The sequence below is a fragment of the Quercus suber genome, unplaced genomic scaffold (assembly GCF_002906115.3).
Source record: "Quercus suber isolate HL8 unplaced genomic scaffold, Cork oak 2.0 scaffold_266, whole genome shotgun sequence".
Taxonomy (NCBI): Eukaryota; Viridiplantae; Streptophyta; class Magnoliopsida; order Fagales; family Fagaceae; genus Quercus; species Quercus suber.
The window spans coordinates 536,938-560,676 of NW_027069722.1; the positions used below are offsets into that span (position 1 = coordinate 536,938).

The 23,739-nt window shown below is 36.4% G+C and overlaps 2 protein-coding genes across 2 annotated transcripts; both read left to right on the forward strand.

Annotated features, from left to right (window-relative positions):
• Positions 1-488: 488 nt before the first annotated feature.
• Positions 489-1,715, forward strand: LOC111991866 (2-hydroxyisoflavanone dehydratase). The gene has a single exon (XM_024023678.2). It carries the CDS (start codon positions 562-564, stop codon positions 1,471-1,473), a length of 912 nt encoding a protein of 303 aa, XP_023879446.2. The 5' UTR covers positions 489-561; the 3' UTR covers positions 1,474-1,715.
• Positions 1,716-22,040: 20,325 nt separating this feature from the next.
• On the forward strand, positions 22,041-23,216 carry LOC111991868 (probable carboxylesterase 12). The gene is given in 2 exon segments (XM_024023679.2): positions 22,041-22,315; positions 22,317-23,216. Coding segments are annotated over 2 exon segments (789 nt in total). The 5' UTR covers positions 22,041-22,214; the 3' UTR covers positions 23,005-23,216.
• Positions 23,217-23,739: the final 523 nt, after the last annotated feature.

The following is a 23,739-nucleotide window of genomic DNA, read 5'->3' on the forward strand; positions in this document are numbered from 1 at the left end:
CCATATGGGTCCACAGACACCCCTTCACCACCCACAACTCGCCACATAGGTGAGTTGTGGTGTTGTGCCACTTTATGTGGCACAAGAATTTTTCTTTTGGTAAACATGCACTGAGATTCTTTTACCTTGCTGGTCTGTGATGCCATGATCGATTCGCTTGTGGACGTCATAGCTAGGATTAGTAACGCATGTTTACCAAAAAAAAAAAAAAGGATTAGTAACGCATGAGATCACATGAATTCTACAAATTCATATTCATGCTTCTCAATTCTCGTGTACTTCGCCCCACAAAAATGCAAAAACTTAAAGACATGCTTTTCATGTAATGTACAAAAAAGAGAACCACTGTAGCTACGCATAGACCACTTTTCCTAACAACTCTAACACAGTTCAGAATACAATAATGGAATTTACTGTTACTAATGCCGTTATTAATTTATTCTTTTTTGTTGGTAAACCTATTAGTTTATTCATCACTTGTTTCTTACTTCTCTTACCAAACTCTCACTTATAAGTTTCTGCACTCTTCTTCATCATCATCTTCTTCTTTTGCTTTTTCAAATGGAGTCGACCAACAATGAAATAGCCCATGAATTCCGCTTCTTCCGGGTCTACAAAGATGGCCGGGTTGAAAAATTTGAATGGACTCAAAACCAAAGGATCCCACCTTCCGATGATCCAATCACTGGGGTCCAATCCAAAGATGTAGTTATTTCAACTGAACCCTCCATCTCTGCCCGAATTTTCTTACCCAAGATCCATGACCCGACCCAGAAACTCCCTTTACTCTTCTACATCCATGGTGGTGGCTTTTGCTTCGAGTCTGCCTTCTCTCCACTTTACCATAACCACCTCATCTCATTGGCTTCTAAAGCAAATGCCATAGCAGTCTCAATTGAATATGGGCTTTTTCCAGAGCGACCCATACCCGCTTGTTACGAGGACTCATGGGCAGGGCTCCAATGGGTCGCATCTCATGTTAATAGAAATGGGTCGGAGTCATGGTTGAACAACTATGCAGATTTTAACCGGATCTTCATTGGTGGGGATAGTGGAGGAGGGAATGTTTCTCATACTTTGGCAGTTCGGGTCGGGTCAATTGGGTTACCGGGTATTAAGGTTGTCGGGGTGATTTTGGTGCATCCATTCTTTGGTGGTATGGAGGATGATCAAATGTGGTTGTACATGTGTCCAACAAATGGTGGGTTGGAGGATCCTAGGTTGAAACCTCCACTGGAGGATTTGGCCAAGCTTGGGTGTGAGAGGGTTTTGATAATTTTTGCTGAGAAGGACCATTTAAGAGGTGTGGGTGAGTGTTACTATAAGGAGTTAAAGAAGAGTGGGTGGGTTGGAACTGTGGAGGCAGTGGAGCATGAAGCAGAGGGTCATATTTTCCATTTGCTGAAGCCAGATTGTGAGAAGGCTGTTGATTTGGTCAACAAGTTTGCTTCCTTTATCAACCAGCAAGAGTGATTTTAGTACTTTTTCCATGTGAGAATTATGTACTTTGGATTTTTTGTGTATGGGATATTAGGAATTTCCATTTTGTAATCGGGTTATTACTTATTAGTGTTTCATTCTGGAAGGATGGCAAGGCATGATAAGTGATTTTGTAGCAAAAACTCACGACTATTATTGCATGCCATCTTCTGCTATGTTAGCCTGAATACATTTTAGAAGATTCGTTAACCTAGTGGAAAAATATTTTGTTGCTACTGAAGCTTCCATATTTTGTTCATTAAATGTGACAGCTTAAAATTACAATGGAAAACCAACAACTTTTTCTTTTCACTTCAATTCAACCCTCCCAACACATGCCTTCACTGGGTGATCTAAAAAGGTGTTAATTCTTAAACTAAATTTATATAAACTTTAGAAGAACAAGGAAAGAAGAAGATAACAGGTGTTTGTCATTTGGGGGATTTCAACAACCTTTCTTTGTCATTTAAGAAGAGAACAAAGAGGTATTTTTCATTAAAAAATTGCAATATCATTAATTTATGGTTGTTGGAAGGGAAAAGGGAAATAAAAAAAGAAATAGAAAAATAAAAAGGTTGTTGAACATTAACTAAAAAAAAAGGAAAAAAAAAAAGTGTGTTGTGTGTTATATAACTTACTCCACTCTCTCTTATAAATTATCATAGCTTTTTTAATGGAATTTGTAGTGTACTTTTGTGTTAGAAGTTAAAACCTCATTTCTTTTTTCTTGTATATGTATGTATTTGTATCTCAAAAAAAAAAAAAAAAAAAAAAAAGGAAGAAAAATAGACTGAGGGAAATTTTGCATTGGGGGATTACAACATTATTGCGATTGTTTGAAGGGAAAAAGCAATAGAATTTTAATCAAAACTAGTTTTTAAGAAAGTTCACTAATTTGTCGTATGGTTAGTAAAATGAGTATTCATATGTAATTTTAGACCTACTTGATTTTGTCATATTTGACTTGATTTAAATAAGTTAATTATTCATATAAATGGTTTTATTAGTCGATAATAATAGAGAACCCTCCAACCTGATTAAGAGAAACTTTGTCTGAAAAATGATGACTAACATTGCACTACACTATATAGTATATATACCGCCCTACTCAAATCCACCAAATAACAACGTACCCATGCCTGCCACCAACAATAAATAAATAAAAACTCCTACCATCGGCAATACCAAAATGCATCAATACACACTTGAGTGAGAAAATTACAGTAAGTTCTGCAAAATTCAATAGAAAAACGAGTAAAAATAAAGGATTTTCAGTCCCTAATAACTAGTAACAAGCAAAGAAATGTTTTATGATATTACTAGCTATTACTTTCAGGGAAAATATATAAGCTTATACAGTCCTATTGGTTCAAGCCAATCAAACTAATAGTGCATTAAACATGGAGATTGGCTTGAACTCACTGATGCTGGCTAAGGGCTTACAGCTTACATCTTTGGGCATGAAGGCAACATGCATATGGTTATGTTCATCAAGTAAATGTCTAAACCACAGGAAGGAGAGAACCACATCTGTTGCCTCCAATGATGTGCCAATAATTTTAATTGAAAAAACCTGGAAAAAAGCCATTTGGGCTTAAGTGGGTGCATCTATTTGGTGCTTGCTTCACTTATTCCGATTTGAAAGGTTCCATCAGTCGTTTCAGAATCATCTTAAGTGATGATATTACTTTATTTAAATCAAATAAATGTTTCATAATCTTATGATAATAATATAGAATTGTCTACGGCTCTTTATGGGAAATTAACATAAAAAATAATTACTTTTAAAATAATGGGGAGAAACAAGTTTGAACTTGATCCCCCTATAAATAGAGAACGTTTAAGGGATAGTAAAATTTCACAAAATTTTTGTAATACTCTTGTTTTGAGTTGTGATGAATTTGAGTAAATTCTTATTTTATTTTAGGCAAAAATGCAAAACTGACCCTCTAATTTTCAATCTTTTTCATTTCAGTCCTCTAACTTTTAGTTTTATCATTTCAGTCCTCTAACTTTCAATTGTTGTCAATTTGGTATTCCATTAAACTCCAGTTATGTCCTACAGTTGATTGAGCCAAAATAACGTCGCTTTGGCTCTTTTTTTTCTTTTTCTTTTTTAAATAATAAATTTCAAAATTTAAAGAAAATTAAAAAAAAAACTAATATTAAAAAAAAAGAAAAAAAAAACATTTAGGGGGACGTCGTTCCCCTTACTTGAAATCAAAACCGAGAAATTATTCCACACCCAAATCCCTGACTTAGAGAATTTGGGGAAACGATTAAGCTGGTTGGCAATGAAGGTTCGGTACCGGCCTTGGCTCGTGAAGTTGCCCTCTAGCAATTGCTCTATCTCTTGCTTGGCGTGTGGCTAGAAGATGTCAATGGACGCGTATTTGAGGAGCATGGAGTTGAAGTTGAGGACATGGGTTTTCTTCTACGAGGACCACGCACTAAGGCTGAGGTTGACGTTGGCGCGACAAAGCATGGTGTGGAAGCTAATGGTGGTGGCGAAGACTATGAGGAGGAGAATGCTGAATAAAGGGTGGATGAAGCGTTTTGTGGGTGTGGTAGTTTCATGGGTTTTGCTAAAGACGGCCACATGTGCGGTTTGATTTTTGTTGGGATAGGGTAAAATCCATTGTCTTCTTCAGTTTTAGGAGTGTTCTTGGACGTTGGAAGAGATTGGATGTTGAAAGATTGAATCTTGGCATGAAATGGTGGAAAGAAAGCTGAAACTTTTTTGTGAGAGATTGATGAGTAGCTAGTTTCTTGAAAGTGGTAGTGGGAGTTTTGTTGTTGTTGTGTTTTGGATTTACAATGGGGAGGATTTGGTTTGAGAAGTGTGTAGGAAATTTACAAGCTTTTTCCGTGAGTGATTTGGGTGTGGAATGATTCCTCAGTTTTGATTTTTTCTTTTTCTTTTTAATATCAATTTTTAAAAAATTTTCTTTAAATTCCGGAATTTATTATTAAAAAAAAAAGAAAAAAAAAAGAGCCAAAACGACGTTGTTTTGGCTCAATTAATGGCAAGACATAACTGGAGTTTAACGGAATACCAAATTGACAACAATTGAATGTTAGAGGACTGAAATGACAAAACTGAAAATTAGAGAACTGAAATAAAAAAGACTAAAAGTTAGAGGGTCAATTTTTTATTTTTGTTTTTATTTTATTTTGACTTATAATGAGTTGACACCAAAACTTGTTGTCCGTAGAAGAACTTCTATAATTATGAAAGATTGCATTGTTTGTCTCCATTTTATTATAGTCATATTGACACAAAGTACATATTCACCTAATTAATAATATATATGTAAGTTATATACTACGAATAAATTGAAATATCTCTACCTCAAAAAGTTAGGTTGAGATGGGGTAAGCAATTTGTATATCTGATTACACGAGAGGATAAGTGAAGAGGAAAAATATAGGTTGACGGATTCCCATGAAGTGGGCCTGATGATTCCTCATCTATGGGCCAATGAAGGACGAGTCCATTGCGTGCAAGACCTGTTGTGGACGGAGCCATCATGAACAGACACAACATAGACGGATCAATTATCCATGTGGCAGCCAGAAACCCTAGATGAGAAATACTTGCGGCGCAAGCCATAGAATCCTAAAGTAAATGGAATCCTAGTGCAAAGAGGATCTCAGAAGCTGCGCACATTAATGAAGATCTTCCTTATAAGGAAAAGACTTATCCATCACGTTTAGGACTACTTAAGAGGATTCCTATAACGAAAGGACTTCAACTCCAAGGAAAAGAGGTCAACCTTTGACTACTATAAAAGCCCCAATACCCTCACAAATCAAAGTATGCATAATTAACCCCTCTCTAGCACTCTAGAGTTGTGAGAAGTTCTAACTTGACCTTTGGAGAGTACTTGGCCGACATCACACCGGTGCTCTTTGTAGGCCTTCTCTTTTTGTTGTGCAGGTGACATTTCGAGCGTGCGAGTATCGTAAAAAAAAAAAAGAAAAAAAAAAAAGAGCCAAAACGACGTCATTTTGGCTCAATTAACGGCAAGACATAACTGGAGTTTAACGGAATACCAAATTGACAACAATTGAATGTTAGAGGACTGAAATGACAAAACTGAAAATTAGAGGATTGAAATGAAAAAGACTAAAAGTTAGAGGGTCAATTTTGTATTTTTGTTTTTATTTTATTTTGACTTATAATGAGTTGACACCAAAACTTGTTGTCTGTAGAAGAACTTCTATAATTATGAAAGATTGCATTGTTTGTCTCCATTTTATTATAGTCATATTGACACAAAGTACATATTCACCTAATTAATAATATATATGTAAGTTATATATTATGAATAAATAGAAATATCTCTACCTCAAAAAGTTAGGTTGAGATGGGGTAAGCAATTTGCATATTTGATTACATGAGAGGATAAGTGAAGAGGAAAAATATAGGTTGACAGATTCCCATGAAGTGGGCCTGACGATTCCTCATCTATGGGCCAATGAAGGACGGGTCCATTGCGTGCAAGACCTGTTGTGGATGGAGCCATCATGAACAGACACAACATAGACGGATCAATTATCCATGTGGCAGCCAGAAACCCTAGATGAGAAATACTTGCGGCGCAAGCCATAGAATCCTAAAGTAAATGGAATCCTAGCGCAAAGAGGATTTTAGAAGCTGCGTGCATTAATGAAGATCTTCTTTATAAGGAAAAGACTTGTCCATCACGTTTAGGACTACTTAAGAGGATTCCTATAAGGAAAGGACTTCAACTCCAAGGAAAAGAGGTCAACATTTGACTACTATAAAAGCCCCAATACCCTCACAAATCAAAATATGCACAATTAACCCCTCTTTAGCACTCTAGAATTGTGAGAAGTTCTAACTTGACATTCGGAGAGTACTTGGCCGACACCACACCGGTGCTCTTTGTAGGTCTTCTCTTTTTGTTATGCAGGTGACATTTCGAGTGTGCGAGTATCGTGTGACTCATTGGTGATTTTTCGACATCATCAATAAGCATAAATTTGAATGAGCATGAACTGATGTGTGAGTTATATGTATCATATATGAATACCAAACTTCTCGTTTTATGCATACCATGTGTATCTTTAATTACATAACTGGTAACATAATCCAATCAAAATATGTTTTGGTATATTTATTTAGAGCATTCACATCAACTTGTTTAAATTTAAAATAACATGAATACTAAAATTTAGCCAATACAACTCAAAAAATACCCACGTCATATTAACTAGTGAGGCAAAATGAGATTTTGCTATAGTTCTAGTCCAAATTTGAGAGGCACTAGCTTAGGAAAATCAATATTTTAACATATCTTTTTTTCCCCACCACGATTTGCTCTCTCTCTCTCTCCCTCACTATATCACTTTCTTCTTGCTACACCAATCAACCAACAAGGATGGGTCCAATACCATCGGTTCTGCTAGCAACAGTAAAACATTTTCAATCAAGTGGATTTGGTTAAGCTCCAGGACCAAAACATGTGGTGTTGTAAGAAGAACCAACAGTGGCTTCACTAGCTAGTCTTGCCACCTGCTCATGCTCAAGCCGCGAAGACTGAGGACTGAGGAGGTTAGGGATTGGTAGAGAGAGAGAGAGAGAGAGAGAAAGAGAGAGAGAGAGAGAGAGAGTAGATTTGGGAGAAATAATAAAAATGTGTGTAAAAAAATAATATTTCAATGAAATAGAATATAAAATAGATAATAAAATGTGGGTGTTTTGAAAAATAATTAGCTAAAAAAGACAAAAAAAAGTATGCATAAGTTGATGTGAATGCTCTTATGGATATAAAATTTATTATATCAAGGTTTGTCCTCACCAATACAAATAGAATCCAAGTAAATCATATAAATCCTTTTTAGCTTATTCTAGTTGTTAAAAAATTTCATCTTTTTCTTCCTTAATTGAAAATGTATATTATCTATAATATATGACATATAGTAAAATTGAAATTGTTTGACTTTATTTAGGTAAATCTTTTTTATTGTTTGTCTGAGAATAACTTTTTTTTTTCTTAAATTAAATAAAATTAACTAATTTATATTTTTGCTCAAAATACTATAGCAAAAGGAACTTGACATTTTAAACAAAAATTATAATAAGACCCACAAACAGTTAATTGAATTTTACTTTTTCACCAAACCATAAAAATGGGGACCTGCATTGGCTCAGAAATACTAAAATTTAGCCAATACAACTCAAAAAATACCCACGTCATATTAACTAGTGAGGCAAAATGAGATTTTGCTATAGTTCTAGTCCAAATTTGAGAGGCACTAGCTTAGGAAAATCAATATTTTAACATATCTTTTTCTCCCCACCACGATTTGCTCTCTCTCTCTCTCTCCCTCACTATATCACTTTCTTCCTGCTACACCAATCAACCAACAAGGATGGGTCCAATACCACCGGTTCTGCTAGCAACAGTAAAACATTTTCAATCAAGTGGATTTGGTTAAGCTCAAGGATCAAAACATGTGGTGTTGTAAGAAGAACCAACAGTGGCTTCACCAACTAGTCTTGCCACCTGCTCATGCTCAAGCCGCGAAGACTAAGGACTGAGGAGGTTAGGGATTGGTAGAGAGAGAGAGAGAGAGAGAGAGTAGATTTGGGAGAAATAATAAAAATTTGTGTAAAAAAATAATATTTCAATGAAATAGAATATAAAATAGATAATAAAATGTGGGTGTTTTGAAAAATAATTAGCTAAAAAAGACAAAAAAATTATGCATAAGTTGATGTGAATGCTCTTATGGATATAAAATTTATTATATCAAGGTTTGCCCTCACCAATACAAATAGAATCCAAGTAAATCATATAAATCCTTTTTAGCTTATTCTAGTTGTTAAAAAATTTCATATTTTTCTTCCTTAATTGAAAATGTATATTATCTATAATATATGACATATATTAAAATTGAAATTGTTTGACTTTATTTAGGTAAATCTTTTTTAGTGTTTGTCTGAGAATAACTTATTTAATTTTTTTTCTTAAACTAAATAAAATTAACTAATTTATATTTTTGCACAAAATACTATAGCAAAAGGAACTTGACATTTTAAACAAAAATTATAATAAGACCCACAAACAGTTAATTGAATTTTACTTTTTCACCAAACCATAAAAATGGGGACTTGCATTGGCTCAGGCTGTTCAGCTGCCTATGCACACAAAAAAAAAAAAAAAAAAAAAGCCTCTTATTGTAGGATTTGTGCAAGAATAGTAATTAAGAAAAAGGATAAAAAGCTTCTTAAGAGTTAAGTCAACTTTTAACCTTATTTCAAAAGCAAACCTTAGGGGCTAGATTATTTTTTTTGTCACTCAATTTCCGTCACTCATCACTCATCACTTTAAAATACAAAAGTTGTTTGGCACCATCACTCACTTCTCATCACTCAATATTTTTCACACTATTTGTGGGCCCCATACCTGTCACCCGATGCAGCTTTCTTTTTTTCCTCTCTTTTCTTTTCTTTTTCTAGTACCCAAACTCACCAAAGAAAAAAAAAAAAAAAAAAAAAANTTACCTGACATTTTCCTAGGGGCAATGGGCCAACAATGTCGATTCCCCATTGTGCAAATGGCCATGGGGACGTTATCATTGTCAGTTTTTCTACTGGAAGTCGTTGGACATTCCCGAACCGTTGACACTTGTCACATCTCTTGACGAACTCCATTGCATCCACCTGCATAGTAGGCCAGAAATAACCTGTTCGGATAACCTTGCTTACCAGGGATCTAAGGCCAGCATGGTCCCCACAAATTCCTTCATGTATCTCTTCCAGGATGTACCTAGCTTCTTCTCCATTAACACACTTCAAGTAGGGCATGGAGAAGCCTCTCTTGTATAGGGTGTCGTTGAGGATTATGAATTTGGCTACCCTTTTCTTAATCTTCCTGGCCTTGTTTGTATTCGGAGGGAGGTGTCCATCCTAGAGGAAGGATACAATGTGTGTCATCCAGTTGTTTGTGCTCTGGATTGCGAACATTGGAAATTCTTCAATGCTAGGGTTCTTTTGGATTTCCATCATCAAGTCCACACTTGTCGTACCTTCTTCTGACGAGGCTATCTTCGAGACTTCATCTGCCTCTATATTCTGGCTCCTCGGTATCTGTACAAATTCTACTTCATCGAACTCTTGAGCCAAACGTTTCGTCAGCCTAAGATACTTCTGCATTCTCTCTTCCTTTGCTTCGTATTCTCCCTGGATCTGCCCAATTACCAGTTTTGAATCATTTTGGACTAACAAGTTCTTAGCCCCAAGCACCTTTTCGAGTCTTAATCCCGTCAGAATCCCTTCATATTCAGCCTCGTTGTTTGTGGCCGAAAATTTTAGCTGAACTCCATACTTTAGTACTTCTCCATCTGGGGTGACTATAATGACCCCTACTCCCCCCTTTTTTCGAGCTGACGAACCGTTTGTCTATATCATCCATTTCTCAGCCTTATTGGTGAGCTTGTCTTCATCCGGGGAAGTGAACTCGACAATGAAGTCCACCAGGGCTTGTGCCTTAATGACTGTCTTAGGATGGTACTCGGTGTCAAATTGGCTGAGTTCAATTGCCCATTGGACCATTCTTCCAGCTGCTTCAGGCTTGTTCATGGACTTTTTGATAGGCTGGTCTGTCATCACCAAGATGAGATTTGCTTGGAAATATTGTCTTAGTTTTCGGGAGTCCACTATTAACGCAAATGCAATCTTCTCAATCTTTGATACTTGGACTCAGCCCCCTGGAAAGGTTGGCTGATGCAGTACACTGGGAGTTGTTTCTTGTCTTCTACTCGAATCAGAGCTGCATTCACGACCGTATTTGATACTGCCAAGTACAAATACAGGTTTTCCCCTTCTTTTGAAGGACTCAGGAGGGGTGGGTTGCTCAAGTAACGCTTTAGTTCCTGAAATGCTGCTTCGCTTTCGTCTGTCCAGTTGAATGCCTGTTTCAAAGTCTTGAAGAAGGAGAGGCACTTGTCCGTCGTTCTAGAGACAAACCTGTTAAGAACTGCAATTCTTCCTGTGAGCTTTTGAACTTCCTTGACGGTCTTGGGTGATGCCATGTTGATTATGGCTTGCACCTTCTCCGGGTTTGCTTCTATTCCTCTTTAGGACACCATGAATCCCAAGAATTTGCTTGAGGCTACACCAAAGACACACTTACTAGGATTCAGTTTCATCGGGTATTGTTTGAGGGTGGCAAACGTCTCCTTCAGGCCATCTAGGTGGGCGAGTTCTTCCTTACTCTTGACGAGCATATCATCCACATAAACTTCCATATTCTTACCGATTTGTTTGCTAACTATTTTGTTCACTAACCTCTGGTAAGTAGCTCCTGCATTCTTTAGCCCAAAAGACATTACCTTATAGCAATAGAGCACCTGGCTTGTGATGAAAGTAATCTTCTCTTGATTTTCGTCAGCCATTTTTATCTGGTTGTATCCTGAGAAGGCGTCCATGAATGTCAACAACTTATGTCCAGCAGTAGAATCTATAAGCTGGTCTATCCTTGGTAGAGGAAAACTATTCTTCGGGCACGCTTTATTTAGGTTCGTGAAGTCCACACACATTCTCCACTTCCCATTTGCTTTTTTCATGAGGACGATGTTTGCCAGCCAATCGGGATAATATACTTCTCGGATGAACCCTACCGTCAATAATTTGTTAACTTCATCTGTAACCGCTTGATCTCGTTTTGGAGCAAAAACTCTTCGTTTCTGCTTGACAGGCTTCCTTTCTGGGTCTACGTCCAACTTGTGTTGAGTGACTCCTAAGGATATGCCTGGCATGTCTTCATGGTTCCAGGCGAAGACATTTTGGTTCTCTCTTAGGAACTAGACGAGCCTTGATTTCATCTCGGGACTTAGTGTCGCTCCTATCCTCATCGTCTTGGTTGCATCTCCTTTGTCTAGTACCACTGTTTCCAAGGCTTCCTTTTGTCTTCTGCTTTCTCTTCAATCGTCCATGTGTGATTTTCCTTCGCAGCCAAGACGGCCTAATTGCATTCTCTGGCTAGGACCTGGTTCCCTTTTATTTCTCCAACTCCGTTGTTCGTTGGGAACTTCACTTTCAAGCAATAGGTGGACGCAGCTGCCTTCCATTTATTGAGTGTGGCCCTCCCAATAATCACATTATAAGATGATGGGCAATCTACCACCAAGAAGTCTATCTGACGGGTTAGCTGCCTAAGGTAAGTCCCCCTTGTTACTATCAACGTCACTATGCCTTTGGGATATACCCTGTCACCACTGAAACTGACGAGGGGGAAATCGAATTGACGCAGTCTTTTTGGATCCAGTTTCAATTGCTGGAATGCAGGGAAGTAGATGATATCAGTGGAGCTACCATTGTCCACGAGGATCCTTTTGGTGTTGAATCCTTCTATGGTGAGCATTATGACCAAGGGGTCGTTGTGAGGCTGTTTCACTCCCCTAACATCTTCTTTGCTGAAAGTCATGTCCTATTCAGTTCGTCTCTGCTTCAACAGGGGTGTCATATGGACGTTGTTCACCTGTCATTGATATGCTTTCTTAAGGGACCTGAATGATCCCCCGGTGATGGGCCCCCCGTGATCGTCTGTATTTCCCCGATCACATTCTAAGGGGGTTGGAATTGACAGTCATCGCCCCTGAACGAGGACTTATGCTGGCTCTTATTTCCGTCTTGAAATTTGTTGTACTTTCTCTTCTTCATAAACTTCTGCAATTTCCCCTTCCGTATCAACTCCTCTATTTGTTCCTTTAGGTCCTGACAATCTTTTGTGTAATGGGCATGATCCTTGTGAAATCGGCAATACTTATTCTTATCGCAGACATTAGGAGATGAATGCAATGGCCGCGGCCATTTAAGGTAGTGTTCATCCTTAATCTGCGTTCAAATTTTGTCAACAGGCATAACAAGAGGGGTAAATTTTACCCTTTTTGGGGTTTTATCGTTTTTTCTTTTGTTCTTGTCATTGATCCGACGATCCTGACGATCCCTCTTTTGTCTCTTGCGCTTGCCATCCTTCCTTCCTTTGTCTCCTAGTTTCTCTATGTCCCTTATGACTGCTAAGGCGTCTTCAACATTCATGTACTTCTGTGCTTTCAGGAGCATCTCGGCCATCGTCGTTGGGGGATTTTTTGCCAGTGATGCAACGAACTCCTTGGATCCGAGTCCCACTTTGAAGGTTGTCAACTGTACCTTATTGTCGGCCTCATCTACCTCCAGTGTCTCTCGAGTGAAGCATTTCATGTACGACCTCAGGGTTTCCTTCTCTCCTTGCCTAATGGTGAGTAAGTGGTCGACTAACCTCTTCGGACATTGTCCTCCAATGAAGTGATGCAGGAAGGTGTTGCTCAACTGCTCGAAGTTGTCAATGGACGAGCTAGGCAGCTTGGTGAACCATTCCCTTGCAGCTCCTTTAAAGGTGGTAGGAAAGGAACGACACAATATCTCGTAAGGGGGCTGCTAAAGCCCTAGTGTCGTTTTGAAGGTGTTGAGGTGATCCTATGGATCCTTGAGCCCGTCAAATGGCTTAAGTTGTGGCAGTCGAAACTTCGACGGTATCGGGGCATCCTAAGACCGCTGCTGTGAGGCGAGTCTGTTGCCCTTACCAATCTGCCCATGCTCTGGTCTGTTCTTCTCCTGATGGCATTTCTCAACTCGTCATCTCCTTCCTCATCTCCTGAAGAATATCTTAATTTTGTTCTACTAGAGTAGTAGGCCTTTGATGGTCACTCCTTCTGTGGCTATTTCCCTCGTCCTCAATGTTGTTTTTGGATCGATTCTCCTCTTGTTGAAGCCGTAGTTTCATTTCCTGATTTTGCTGATGAGTTCTTCGACAGCAGCTGCGAGAGCCTGAACCTGTTGGGCTAAGGATGCAGAATCTTGATTGGACTCCATCTGAAAGTAACAGTTGATTGGAATTACTTTTAGAGTCTGAACACGAAAATGTCATCCTCACAAAAGGCGCCAAATTGACGAAGCGTAAGTTTGTCAGTGAAATTGGTCATATGGAAGCAATTCCAGCCCGTATGAACGTACTCCCAAAGGTGGTCACCGGTGTGGTGCCTGCCACAAAACTCTGATGGCAAAGTCAGTATAAGAAGCTCTCTTGGGAATAAACAATGTAATTTGAACAGAATGAAAGAGATCTCTCAGTGTATATCCATGTATGTGTACCTTGTTCTGGCAATGTGCAGGCTTTATATATGTTCCTCTGGCAATAATGCTCCTCTTGGTAACGTCTAGTGCTGTGTAATGTGGCTTCAATGTGCTCCAATGGTTCATACAATTGGCCTTGTAACCGTTCTAGGTTTAATTGGCTGCATTGAATGGCTTGGCTGTCTCGTCAATAGTGTGGATAATCACTTCGTCTGGCCTGAGGGTGTCCTTGTCTATATTGATGGGATCTCCCATGTGAGACGGACTTGTCAGTCCCCGTCAAATAGCACAATAAGATAACATATCCTACAAAATAAACACTACAAAAACTAAAAAGAGAAAAAAGGACATTAAAGTTGGGGTATTTTTTGTGTATTGGTGCTAAAATAAATTTTTAGTTATTTTGACTACTTTATTGTGAATGACCTTAGTAGGGCATCATTTGGTCTTATATCTTTATCTCTTTTCTTTTCTTTTGCTTGTCATGGGCTAAACTTATAAGAGATTTAAAAAAAAAAAAAAAAAAAAGGTTAAAGAAAAAAATTACAGGGAAAGATGGAAACTTTTTTTATTATTTATTTTGGAAAATTGAAAGAAAGAAATAAGAGGCTGTTTGGTTGGCTTGTTTCCATAACTCAAATTCTTAGTTTCATAACTCTTAACTCAAAAATGGTGGAACCATAGCTCAATATCCGTTTGGCTGCAGATAACTCTGTTTCTATAACTTTGTTTCGATCACTCAATTCTCTGATTTTTGAGTTATGAGTTATGGAGATTTGAAAACACATTTTTTGACTGTTTTCAGTTTTTCATAACTCATAACTCAATGACATTTTTGTAATTAAACACACATGAGGGACCCACTCAGCCACACCTTTGACTTTTTTTTTCTCTCTTCTCTTGGGTTGGCTATTCGATGTTTGTTTGTTTGTTTTTTTTTTTTTTTTTTTTTTTCACTGGTTCGGTCTTCATGTTCTGGGTTTCTTCATTTTTTTTTCTTTTTTTTTTTCTTCTTCTTTCACTAGTTCGGTCTTCATGTTCTGGTTTTTTTTTTTTTTTTTTTTTTTTTGGGTTCGGTCTTCATGTTTTGGGTTTCTTTTTTCTTTTTTTCTTTTTTTAGCCTTCTTCTTTCACTTGGTTCGGTTTCATGTTCTGGGTTTCTTTTTTTTTTTTTTTTTTTCTTTGGTGAGTTGGGTACTAGAAAAAGAAAAGAAAAGAGAGGAAAAAAAGAAAGCTGCATCGGGTGACAGGTATGGGGCCCACAAATTAGTGTGAAAATATTGAGTGATGAGAAGTGAGTGATGGTGCCAAACACTTTTGTATTTTAAAGTGATGAGTGATGAGTGACGGAAATTGAGTGACAAAAAAAATAATCTAGCCCCTAAGGTTTGCTTTTGAAATAAGGTTAAAAGTTGACTTAACTCTTAAGAAGCTTTTATCCTTTTTCTTAATTACTATTCTTGCACAAAAAAAAAAAAAAAACTGGTTCTGACGAGTTCAACACTTACTCTTTTTTCCTTCAATCTCAACGTTACGCAAGATGAAGGAAGATGGGTCCGGACCAAGATGGTAGAAGGCAAGAGTCCGCGGATTTACCAAGTCGTCCAAGCTCTTAATTGTCTTGGCGTACTCGATTGCCTGCTCAACCCGTGCCTTATACCTGCCCTTAAGTCTAGGTTGTCTCTTCACTGTGAAAGAGAAAGGATTAAGAGGTTAGTGATGGTAAAAATGAATGCAGCAGAACAAAAACAACAAAAAGAAATACTGACGCACCTAAAGTCGGGGTTCCCCATCGATGAAGCAACCTCAGAATGTCAGCCCAATCCTGGCTGGAGGGGGTCTCAAAATCATTCCTGGACATAAAGAAAAATCTTGATTTCTAGTACCTGAAGGACGAAGGTAACCCTCTAACAATCCTGGTCCTCCTCTCCTAAGGTACCAACTCATAGTATCCATATTCTTTGGATTCTTTCAAACGATATAGGTGGACGAGCTCACCTACCTTGATCATATCCCTATTAGCAGCCACCCATATTTCTATACAGTTAACCACTATCCTCCATGAATTGGGCATTAGCTGCCAAGGAGCAATCCCAAAATGATTTAAAAGCTCCATCAGGAAGGGATGGATGGGAAATCTAAGTCCACAAGTGAAGGCAGTCTCGTAGAAGCACACCTCACCTAGAAAAAAGTGACAAGCTCTATCCTTATCACTAGGCTGACGAACGCGAACCCTCTCCGAAAATTGAAACCTATCCTTGAATCTACTCACCGTTTCAGCGTCCAACCCATAGACCTCCTCAAGAGCATGAAAAGCCCTAACCACCTGAGGACTAGAGACAGCAGTATCCCTTTCCACTGGATCGCCGCTAGACAATAACCCATCTCGAGATCGCTAGACCTAACTTCAGACATCATCTTTTTCCCTCTCTCCTGACCCTCGAACCAGTCAATTGATTATCGTATCAGAGGCAACAATTCAGTCAATACCACACTCAGACCGCTACCCTAAAAATCAAAGCTTTCAAGACCTGGAAAAGTGCTTAAAGACCCCCATAAACGTGCGAAAAGAAAAGAAACTGAGGGGCAAGCAACTCTAACCTCAAAGTTACTAACCATAAAAAATCCAAAAAGAAGCACAGGGAAGAACAATACAACTAAACCCCGGGAAGATCGAAAACAAATAGAAAGAAAAAGGAAAGGAAAAGAAGGAAATCAAAAACACTACCACAGCAAAACGACGAAAGAAAAAGCGAGAAAAGAAAGAGAACATACCTTGAACAATGGCGGACCAAGGAAGCATTGCCAAACAGCACACCAATTCAAAGAAGGATAGTAGAAGAAGGCTAACAGAGGAGAAGTAATGATTGAAGATTTTCGATAAGTGAAAAGAAAAAATGAGGAGAGGAAGAGTTTAAAAACAAAGGCTTGAAAAACGGAAAGACCGACGAGAAACCCAATAGTCCCACTAGTTGGAGCATTAACTCCACCAGTCAGCATGTGCCATGTATGCCACGATCTGTGAAGCGCCGCCACTTCCCACTTAATATGGAGCAAAACCCCAAAAGTCATTTGCAACTTGTAACGCTTCACATTCTATGATCGTCATGACACGACGAAGACAGAATCGGGGGGCAGCTGACGGGACTGACGAGTCCGTCTCACATGGACGATCCCATCAATATAGACGAGGACACCCTCAGGCCAGACGAAGTGATTATCCATGCTACTGAAGAAGACAGCCAGGCCATTCAATGCAGTCAATTAAACCCAGAACGATTACAAGGCCAACTGTATGAACCGTTGGAGCACATTGAAGCCACATTACATAGCACTAGACGTTACCAAGAGGAGCATTAAGACCTCCATAACTACTCCTACGACTAGAAGCCATGAGAACATATATAAAGCCCGCACATTGCCAAGAACAAGGTACACATACATGGATATACACTAAGAGATCTCTTTCATTCTGTTCAGATTACATTGTTTATTCCTAAGAGAGCTTCTTATACTAACTTTGGCATCGGAGGCTTTGTGGCAGGCACCACACTGGTGACCACCTTTGGGAGTACGTTCATACAGGCTGGGGATTGCTTCCATTTGACCAATTTCATTGACGAACTTACGCTTCGTCAGTATTTATATTATTTTAATGTATTGTATGCTAAAATAGAACATTTAATGTTGAGTGTATTGTAAAGTGAGTTGTTAAAAAAGATAAAGTAATATTTTGAGTTGTTAAAAACTATATTTTTTAGAAGTTTGTTGTGAATGCTCTAGAGAAAAAAAGAAACTTTTTTTTTTCTTAAAATTTCTTTGGCTTTTGTTTTTGTTTTTACTTACAGTTTTGGTTTTAGGGTTTAGAATAGTTTTAACTTTTTAAGGATATTGCACATTCAATTTCACAGGTTTCAATAATAAAAAAATTGCATATATTAATTTGTGTGATTGTGAGTAATAGACATTTTTTGTCAAGTACTAATTATATAGACTTATAACTTTTTTTTTAACCATTCACAATTGTACAAGTAAGAGCATTCACAGTAGTGAATCTAAAATTTTAGCTATTTAGCTACACAAAAAGTCATTTTATCTATTTTACCTACACATATGCTGCATCAGTAGATCTATTTTAGCTTTCAAAACAATAAAATAATATAAACATCACAATAAAATAATATATCTCTTACTATAAAATAATATATCCCACTACCCACAAAAACATCTATAATAAAATAATATTTCATTCAACTACCAACACACCACCGCAACAACCATCAATTCCATAAAAATCACTACACAACCACAACCCAACCCGCCGTGCCCATCAAAACCAATGAAGAAGAAAAAAAAAAAAAAAAAAAAAGAAAGCAGACAAATCAACACAGCCAAATCGGAAAACAGAGCAAAAGTGAAACCCAGAAGAACAAGACCCAAAATCCATTGTTGAAAATTCAGAGATAGATTATAAAAGGGGTAAATTCCTTTCTCATGTACTCTTCTTCTTTCTTTTTTTTGATAATCCTTTTCTCTTGTGTAGAATAGAGGAACCACCGCTGTGTGTGTCCGTGGCTTCAGCTTTTCAGGACCGGTGGTTTAGAAAGGAGATCGAAGACATTTGGGTTGGGTTTGAGAGATAGAAAGATAAGAAATCACCACCACCATTGGTGGTGGTGACTGTGCCATGAGAGAAGGAGGCACTACTTGAAGGTTTCATCCATGGAGGCCAGAGAGAGAGGGTTTGAGAATGTTCTAGCAGGAAGAAAGAATAGATGGAGAGGAGAGAGATATGAGAGAGGAGAGAAAGCAAGAAAAATAAAAAATAGATTAAGTAGTGTGAATGTAAAATAAAAAATTAATTTTTTTGTTTTGCTCTAACTACAGTGCACATCTATAAATAGATGTGCACTGTAGCAATTCATCTAAAATTTTTAACTATGGCTCCATTACTGTAGGATTTTTTTTTTTTTTTTTTTTTTTTTGTGTGTGTATGTAGTGCTAAATTTTAGCAATATAGTATTATAACGACACTGCTGTGAATGCTCTAAACTTTGGTGTGTCTGTAATTTGGAAAGTAATGAATGGGATCATTCTTGTTCATGGGGTATAACTGGAATGATAAAGTTCTGAATAAATGATTTACGGATTTTATTTCCATTTAACAATAAAAATAAAAAAATTTAGATAGTTGTCACGTTTCAAAACAATGTTGAAAAGTAGCGTCTCGAGTGTCTAAAACTCAAGTTCCATGATAAAACTCGAGTTTTTAAGTCTTACTTTGTAAATGGAATGCTCCGAGGCAGAAAAAAATTCAAGTAAAAATTGAGTTTTAAAGACTCGAGTTCCGAAAAACGCCGCTATAGGGACTTAAAAACATCACTATAGATCTATAGGGCTCACTGTATGACACTTAGAAAAAAAATTTACAGGAAAACGCTGCTATAGCGCTATAAAACGTCACTATAGAGCTTAAAAACGCCACTATAGGGCTCCTTGAACATAGCATAGGTACTTACAAAAAAAATTTTGCAGAAAAACGCCGCTATAGGGCTTTAAAACGTCACTATAGGACTTAAAAACGCCACTATAGGGGTGATCGCACTAAAAATTATTTTGCATAGAACTCGAGTTTTTAAAACTCGAGATTCGTGTGGCATTTTCACCAGCAAAACACTCGCAAAACAAGTCTTTGAGACTCGATTTTTAATATGGATCTCGAGTTTCTAAAACTCGAGATGCTATTTTTCTTAATTCTTAAACACGTAGCCTAACTTACTATTTACTCCCCCCACACAGAGCCATTCTGCCCATTCCCCCAATGATTTACTCTAATATCCTTACCCTGGTTGTATCATGAGTGACGCCCCCCACAAATGACATGTTGTTGACAAATTACCTTTTTTACGTTAAAATTGGGTTCCTGCCGCTACTTCCTATCGAAAGCTTCAATTATTGAAGCAATATATACAAATTTTTTTTTTCAACATTCAATAAAAGGTTTGTTTAGTTAACAAATATTAACAACTTAGCAAACCACGCCCATATGTCATGACTGATGTGTTATGTGCATCTTTACATAAGTAATAACATAATCCAATCAAAACAAGCTTTGATATATTTACTTACGGATATAAATTCTACTATATAAAAGTTTGTGATCCTCGCCAACATGGATAAATTCCAAGTGAATCATATAATTCATTTTTAGCTTATTCTAGCTACTTAAAAAAAAAAAAATCATCATTCTCTTCCTTAGTTGAAAAAGATATCTTATCTATAATCTATAATATAATATATATATATATAAAAAACATAGCTTAGTAAAATAAATAAATAAATTTGTGTTCATTTCACTTTTAGTTGATGTATTGTGCCATATAAGCTTTTGAAAACCTACAATTTTACACATTATTATTCTAATATATATATATATATAATTAAGTTTAAACTTTATTCTATATTTAAACCTTCCATTAGAATTTTGGTACATCACATTTTCTTTTATAAAATAATATGTTACATATACAAACACAATCATGATAATAAGGTTTTCTTAATAATAACCATTATCATTATCTTTTTTTTTTCTTAGAGATATTTCAACTTGTGAAGTCTGCTTTTGGTGATTATTCTTTATTTTAGACTAAAACTGGTGTTTGGTATAGGTGAGGTTACGGACCTAGAATTTTAAACTAGCGGAAACCGGAGTATAAAGGGAAAAAAAAAAAAAAAAACTCCAAATAGGCATCCATATAGTATTAAAAAAAAATTATAAATACTAAAAATTGTTGTTTCTAAATACATTAAAATGCAATCATTTACCAACCAAAACAAAAACAAAATAATGTCTTTTTAATACTAAGTTGGCTAGGATTTTTTTTATTGAAGTTAGAGCAATTACAGTGGTGGTGCTAAAAATTTTAGCTTTTAGCACCTCAAAAAGTTATTTTATCTATTTTACCACCTCATTTTACAATACATTCAATATTAATTGTTCTATTTTTTTTATCACTTCTTTTAAAATAACATAAACAACTCATTTAAAATTATATAAGAAGAGAGAGAATTTGAGTTTTTAATTGAAGGAAGAGATATAATCTCAATAAAATATTGTATTTAATTTTATTTTTAACAACTCTTGCTATAGTCAATTGGTATTTATACTAGTTTACTGTAGTTGCAAAAATTTTAGTTAACACATGATTTTTTGGTGGTAAAATAGTCTTTTTTTTTTTTTTTTTACTAAAATGCAATCACTATTATGAATGTTTTTATTGTTTTTGTTAAGCTTTTGGATTGGATAGCTGCTATTAGGTTGAGGGTAGCTAAGCTTATTGAAGAGAAGGGGGGTCTAAGGTTTTGGAAGGGGGGCCCAACTATAAAAATGAAATATTTAATAAACTAAAAAAAAAAAAATGGATCTGGGAGAGGGCCCACCTAAGTCCATTCCTAGGTGGGGATTAAACCTCAAATCTCTTATTCGACTATAAAATACTTTATTAGTTAAGCTAATTGGAACTCATGAAATAATTATTACATAACTCTGCATGTAAGCCGTCTCACAAAATTAACACTTGCCTCTCTGAAAAATAATACTCCCTCCGTCCCACTTTTTTTGTCCTTTATTCCATTTTGAGATGTCCAAAAATATTGTTCTGTTTCTAAAAATAAAAGTAAATAATTTACTAATGTTTTTATTATACCCCTATTAATTTACTAATTCAATTTTTTGATAAATTTTTTTAAGGGTAGTTTTAGAAACTTATACATTTTTAAAAAGTAGACAAGACAATAAATAATATTCTCTTAAAAAGTTTGACTTTTTAAATAGGACCAAAAAAAAAATGGGACGGAGGGAGTATTAAAAAAAAAAAAAACAGTAAAGATAGCTACATGTAACGCATATCATAAATTAGACACTAGCCAACCATAAAAAACACACACATACATACAAAAAGCTGAAAGATACTTATAATTATAATTTTTGTCAATTGTGAAACTGACTGGTAGTTCTAAAGGAAGGGGCCTATAATAATATCATATATCATGTAATAGAATAGTTGAGTTTAGATTTAGAAAAAATTGGTTATGCGAGGTGATTATCTCCTCTTTTCAGAGATACACTCTCGTTAATTGTTAAATTAATTTATATTTATATCTTATCTTTATAATGATAATTAATTATTAGGATATATTTTCTCTAATCAAAAGATAAAATTTAAGAATAGATTAACTTATAATTACTTTATCATCTAAAGTTTCAAGAAATTCTAACAAAAAATCTATTACCATTAATTTCTTAAATTACATATCCACTCTTTATAATGCTAAAAAAAAAGTCTTTACCAATTTTTCATTGAAAATTTGAAGGGTATAATATGAACCATTCAATCACCTTATCTTTCTCTCACCATATCTCTCTCTCGACAAATTTTTAATCCCTCGGTTGCCTGCTGAGCTCCGCCCACACACTGTCGCAAAATTTTCTCCCCTACATAAAAACTTTTCCCTTTTGTCTTCCATAAATCATAGAAAACCCACTCTCCAAATTGTAGCTGCTTCTTCTTCTCCTTCTTCTCTTGCTATGGATTCAAGCAACAGTACTGAAATAGCCCATGAATACCCTCCTTTTTTTAAGATCTACAAAGATGGTCGAATAGAGCGATTTACAGGCATAGAGATCGTATCCACAGTACCACAACTACTTGAACTCGTTTGTGGCTGAAGCCAATGTTGTTGCGGTCTCTGTTGAATATAGGAGAGCCCCAGAACACCCTGTTCCTATTGCTTACGATGATTCATGGGCTGCGCTTAAATGGGTTGCGTCTCATGCTGATGGAAAAGGTCCTGATGACTGGTTGAAAAACCATGCAGATTTTGAAAGTTTGTTTTTTGCTGGGGACAGTGCTGGGGCTAACATTGCTCATCACATGGGGTTGAGGGTTGGATTAGAAGGACTTGCTGGTGTTAAGCTTGATGGGATTGTTTTAGTGCATTCATATTTTTGGGGCAAAGAACCAATTGGTGGGGAAGATACTGACGCTGAGAAGAGAAGAAAGGTTGAAGCTTTGTGGCGATTTACATGTCCAGCAACGAGTGGCGTTGATGACCCGTATATAAACCCAGGTACGGATCCAAAACTAGGGAGTTTGGGGTGTAAGAGAGTGCTAATTTGTATTGCTGAGAAGGACATCTTCAAGGATAGGGGTTGGTATTACAGTGAGTTATTGGGTAAAAATGGATACAGAGGGGTTGTGGAGGTCATGGAAGCACAAGGAGAGTACCATGTGTTCCATTTGACGAACTCAACTTGTGAAAATAGTGTTGCCATGCTCAAAAGGATTGTTTCTTTCATCAATCAGGGTCAGGCTTGAAATGGTTCTATTCTATATCTGTCTCTCTTTCAATAGCCTCATTAGGGGTATTTCAATTGAAAAATAATTAGTTTCTATTTGGTTATGGTTACTCTGCTTGAGGTTTGTTCAATGAAAGAAAGAGACAGATAATTCAGAAAGTGGTGAACAAATCTATTAAAGATGTCGTTGTTTGATTTGATCAATGAAGATAAGATCTCTATTTAGCATGATTGAATGAGCTTTTTAGATCTATTACAGCTTTTTGTTGTTAAATCATAATGCTTTATATAAACAATTTGATGACTTTAGACGTAACAAATACCAAATCCACTTTGCTGATTTCCAGTTAAATTCATCGTTTTTTCTATGAGGTTGTATTAATTAATTGCTTATTGCAACCATTATGAAAATTGTTGATAGCAGATATATATAGAAGTTGCGGTTCCAGGAACTCCCATCCATTCTGATTTGGGGTACAATATTTAGGTGATATTCGTTAAATTTTCTTCTTAAGATTCAGTCATTTGGCTATATTAAACTAAAAATACATTTTCATCTCATGAAAAAAAAAGTCATATAGCTAAATCTTGAAATAAGAACTTAAAGAACAGCATCTAGTGCCACAAATAGCTTGTAGAACTCCGCATACGTATTTTCTAATTTGATGTTAAAGTTTTTATGATTATATCGAGGGGGTATTTAGTATGAGCGAATTCACATTCTCCTCAACATCCATTTTGGTGTATATGATGC

Bases quoted from the DNA above. Each gene is read 5' to 3' on its own strand.
- LOC111991866 (XM_024023678.2), top strand. From the start codon at position 562: ATGGAGTCGACCAACAATGAAATAGCCCATGAATTCCGCTTCTTCCGG.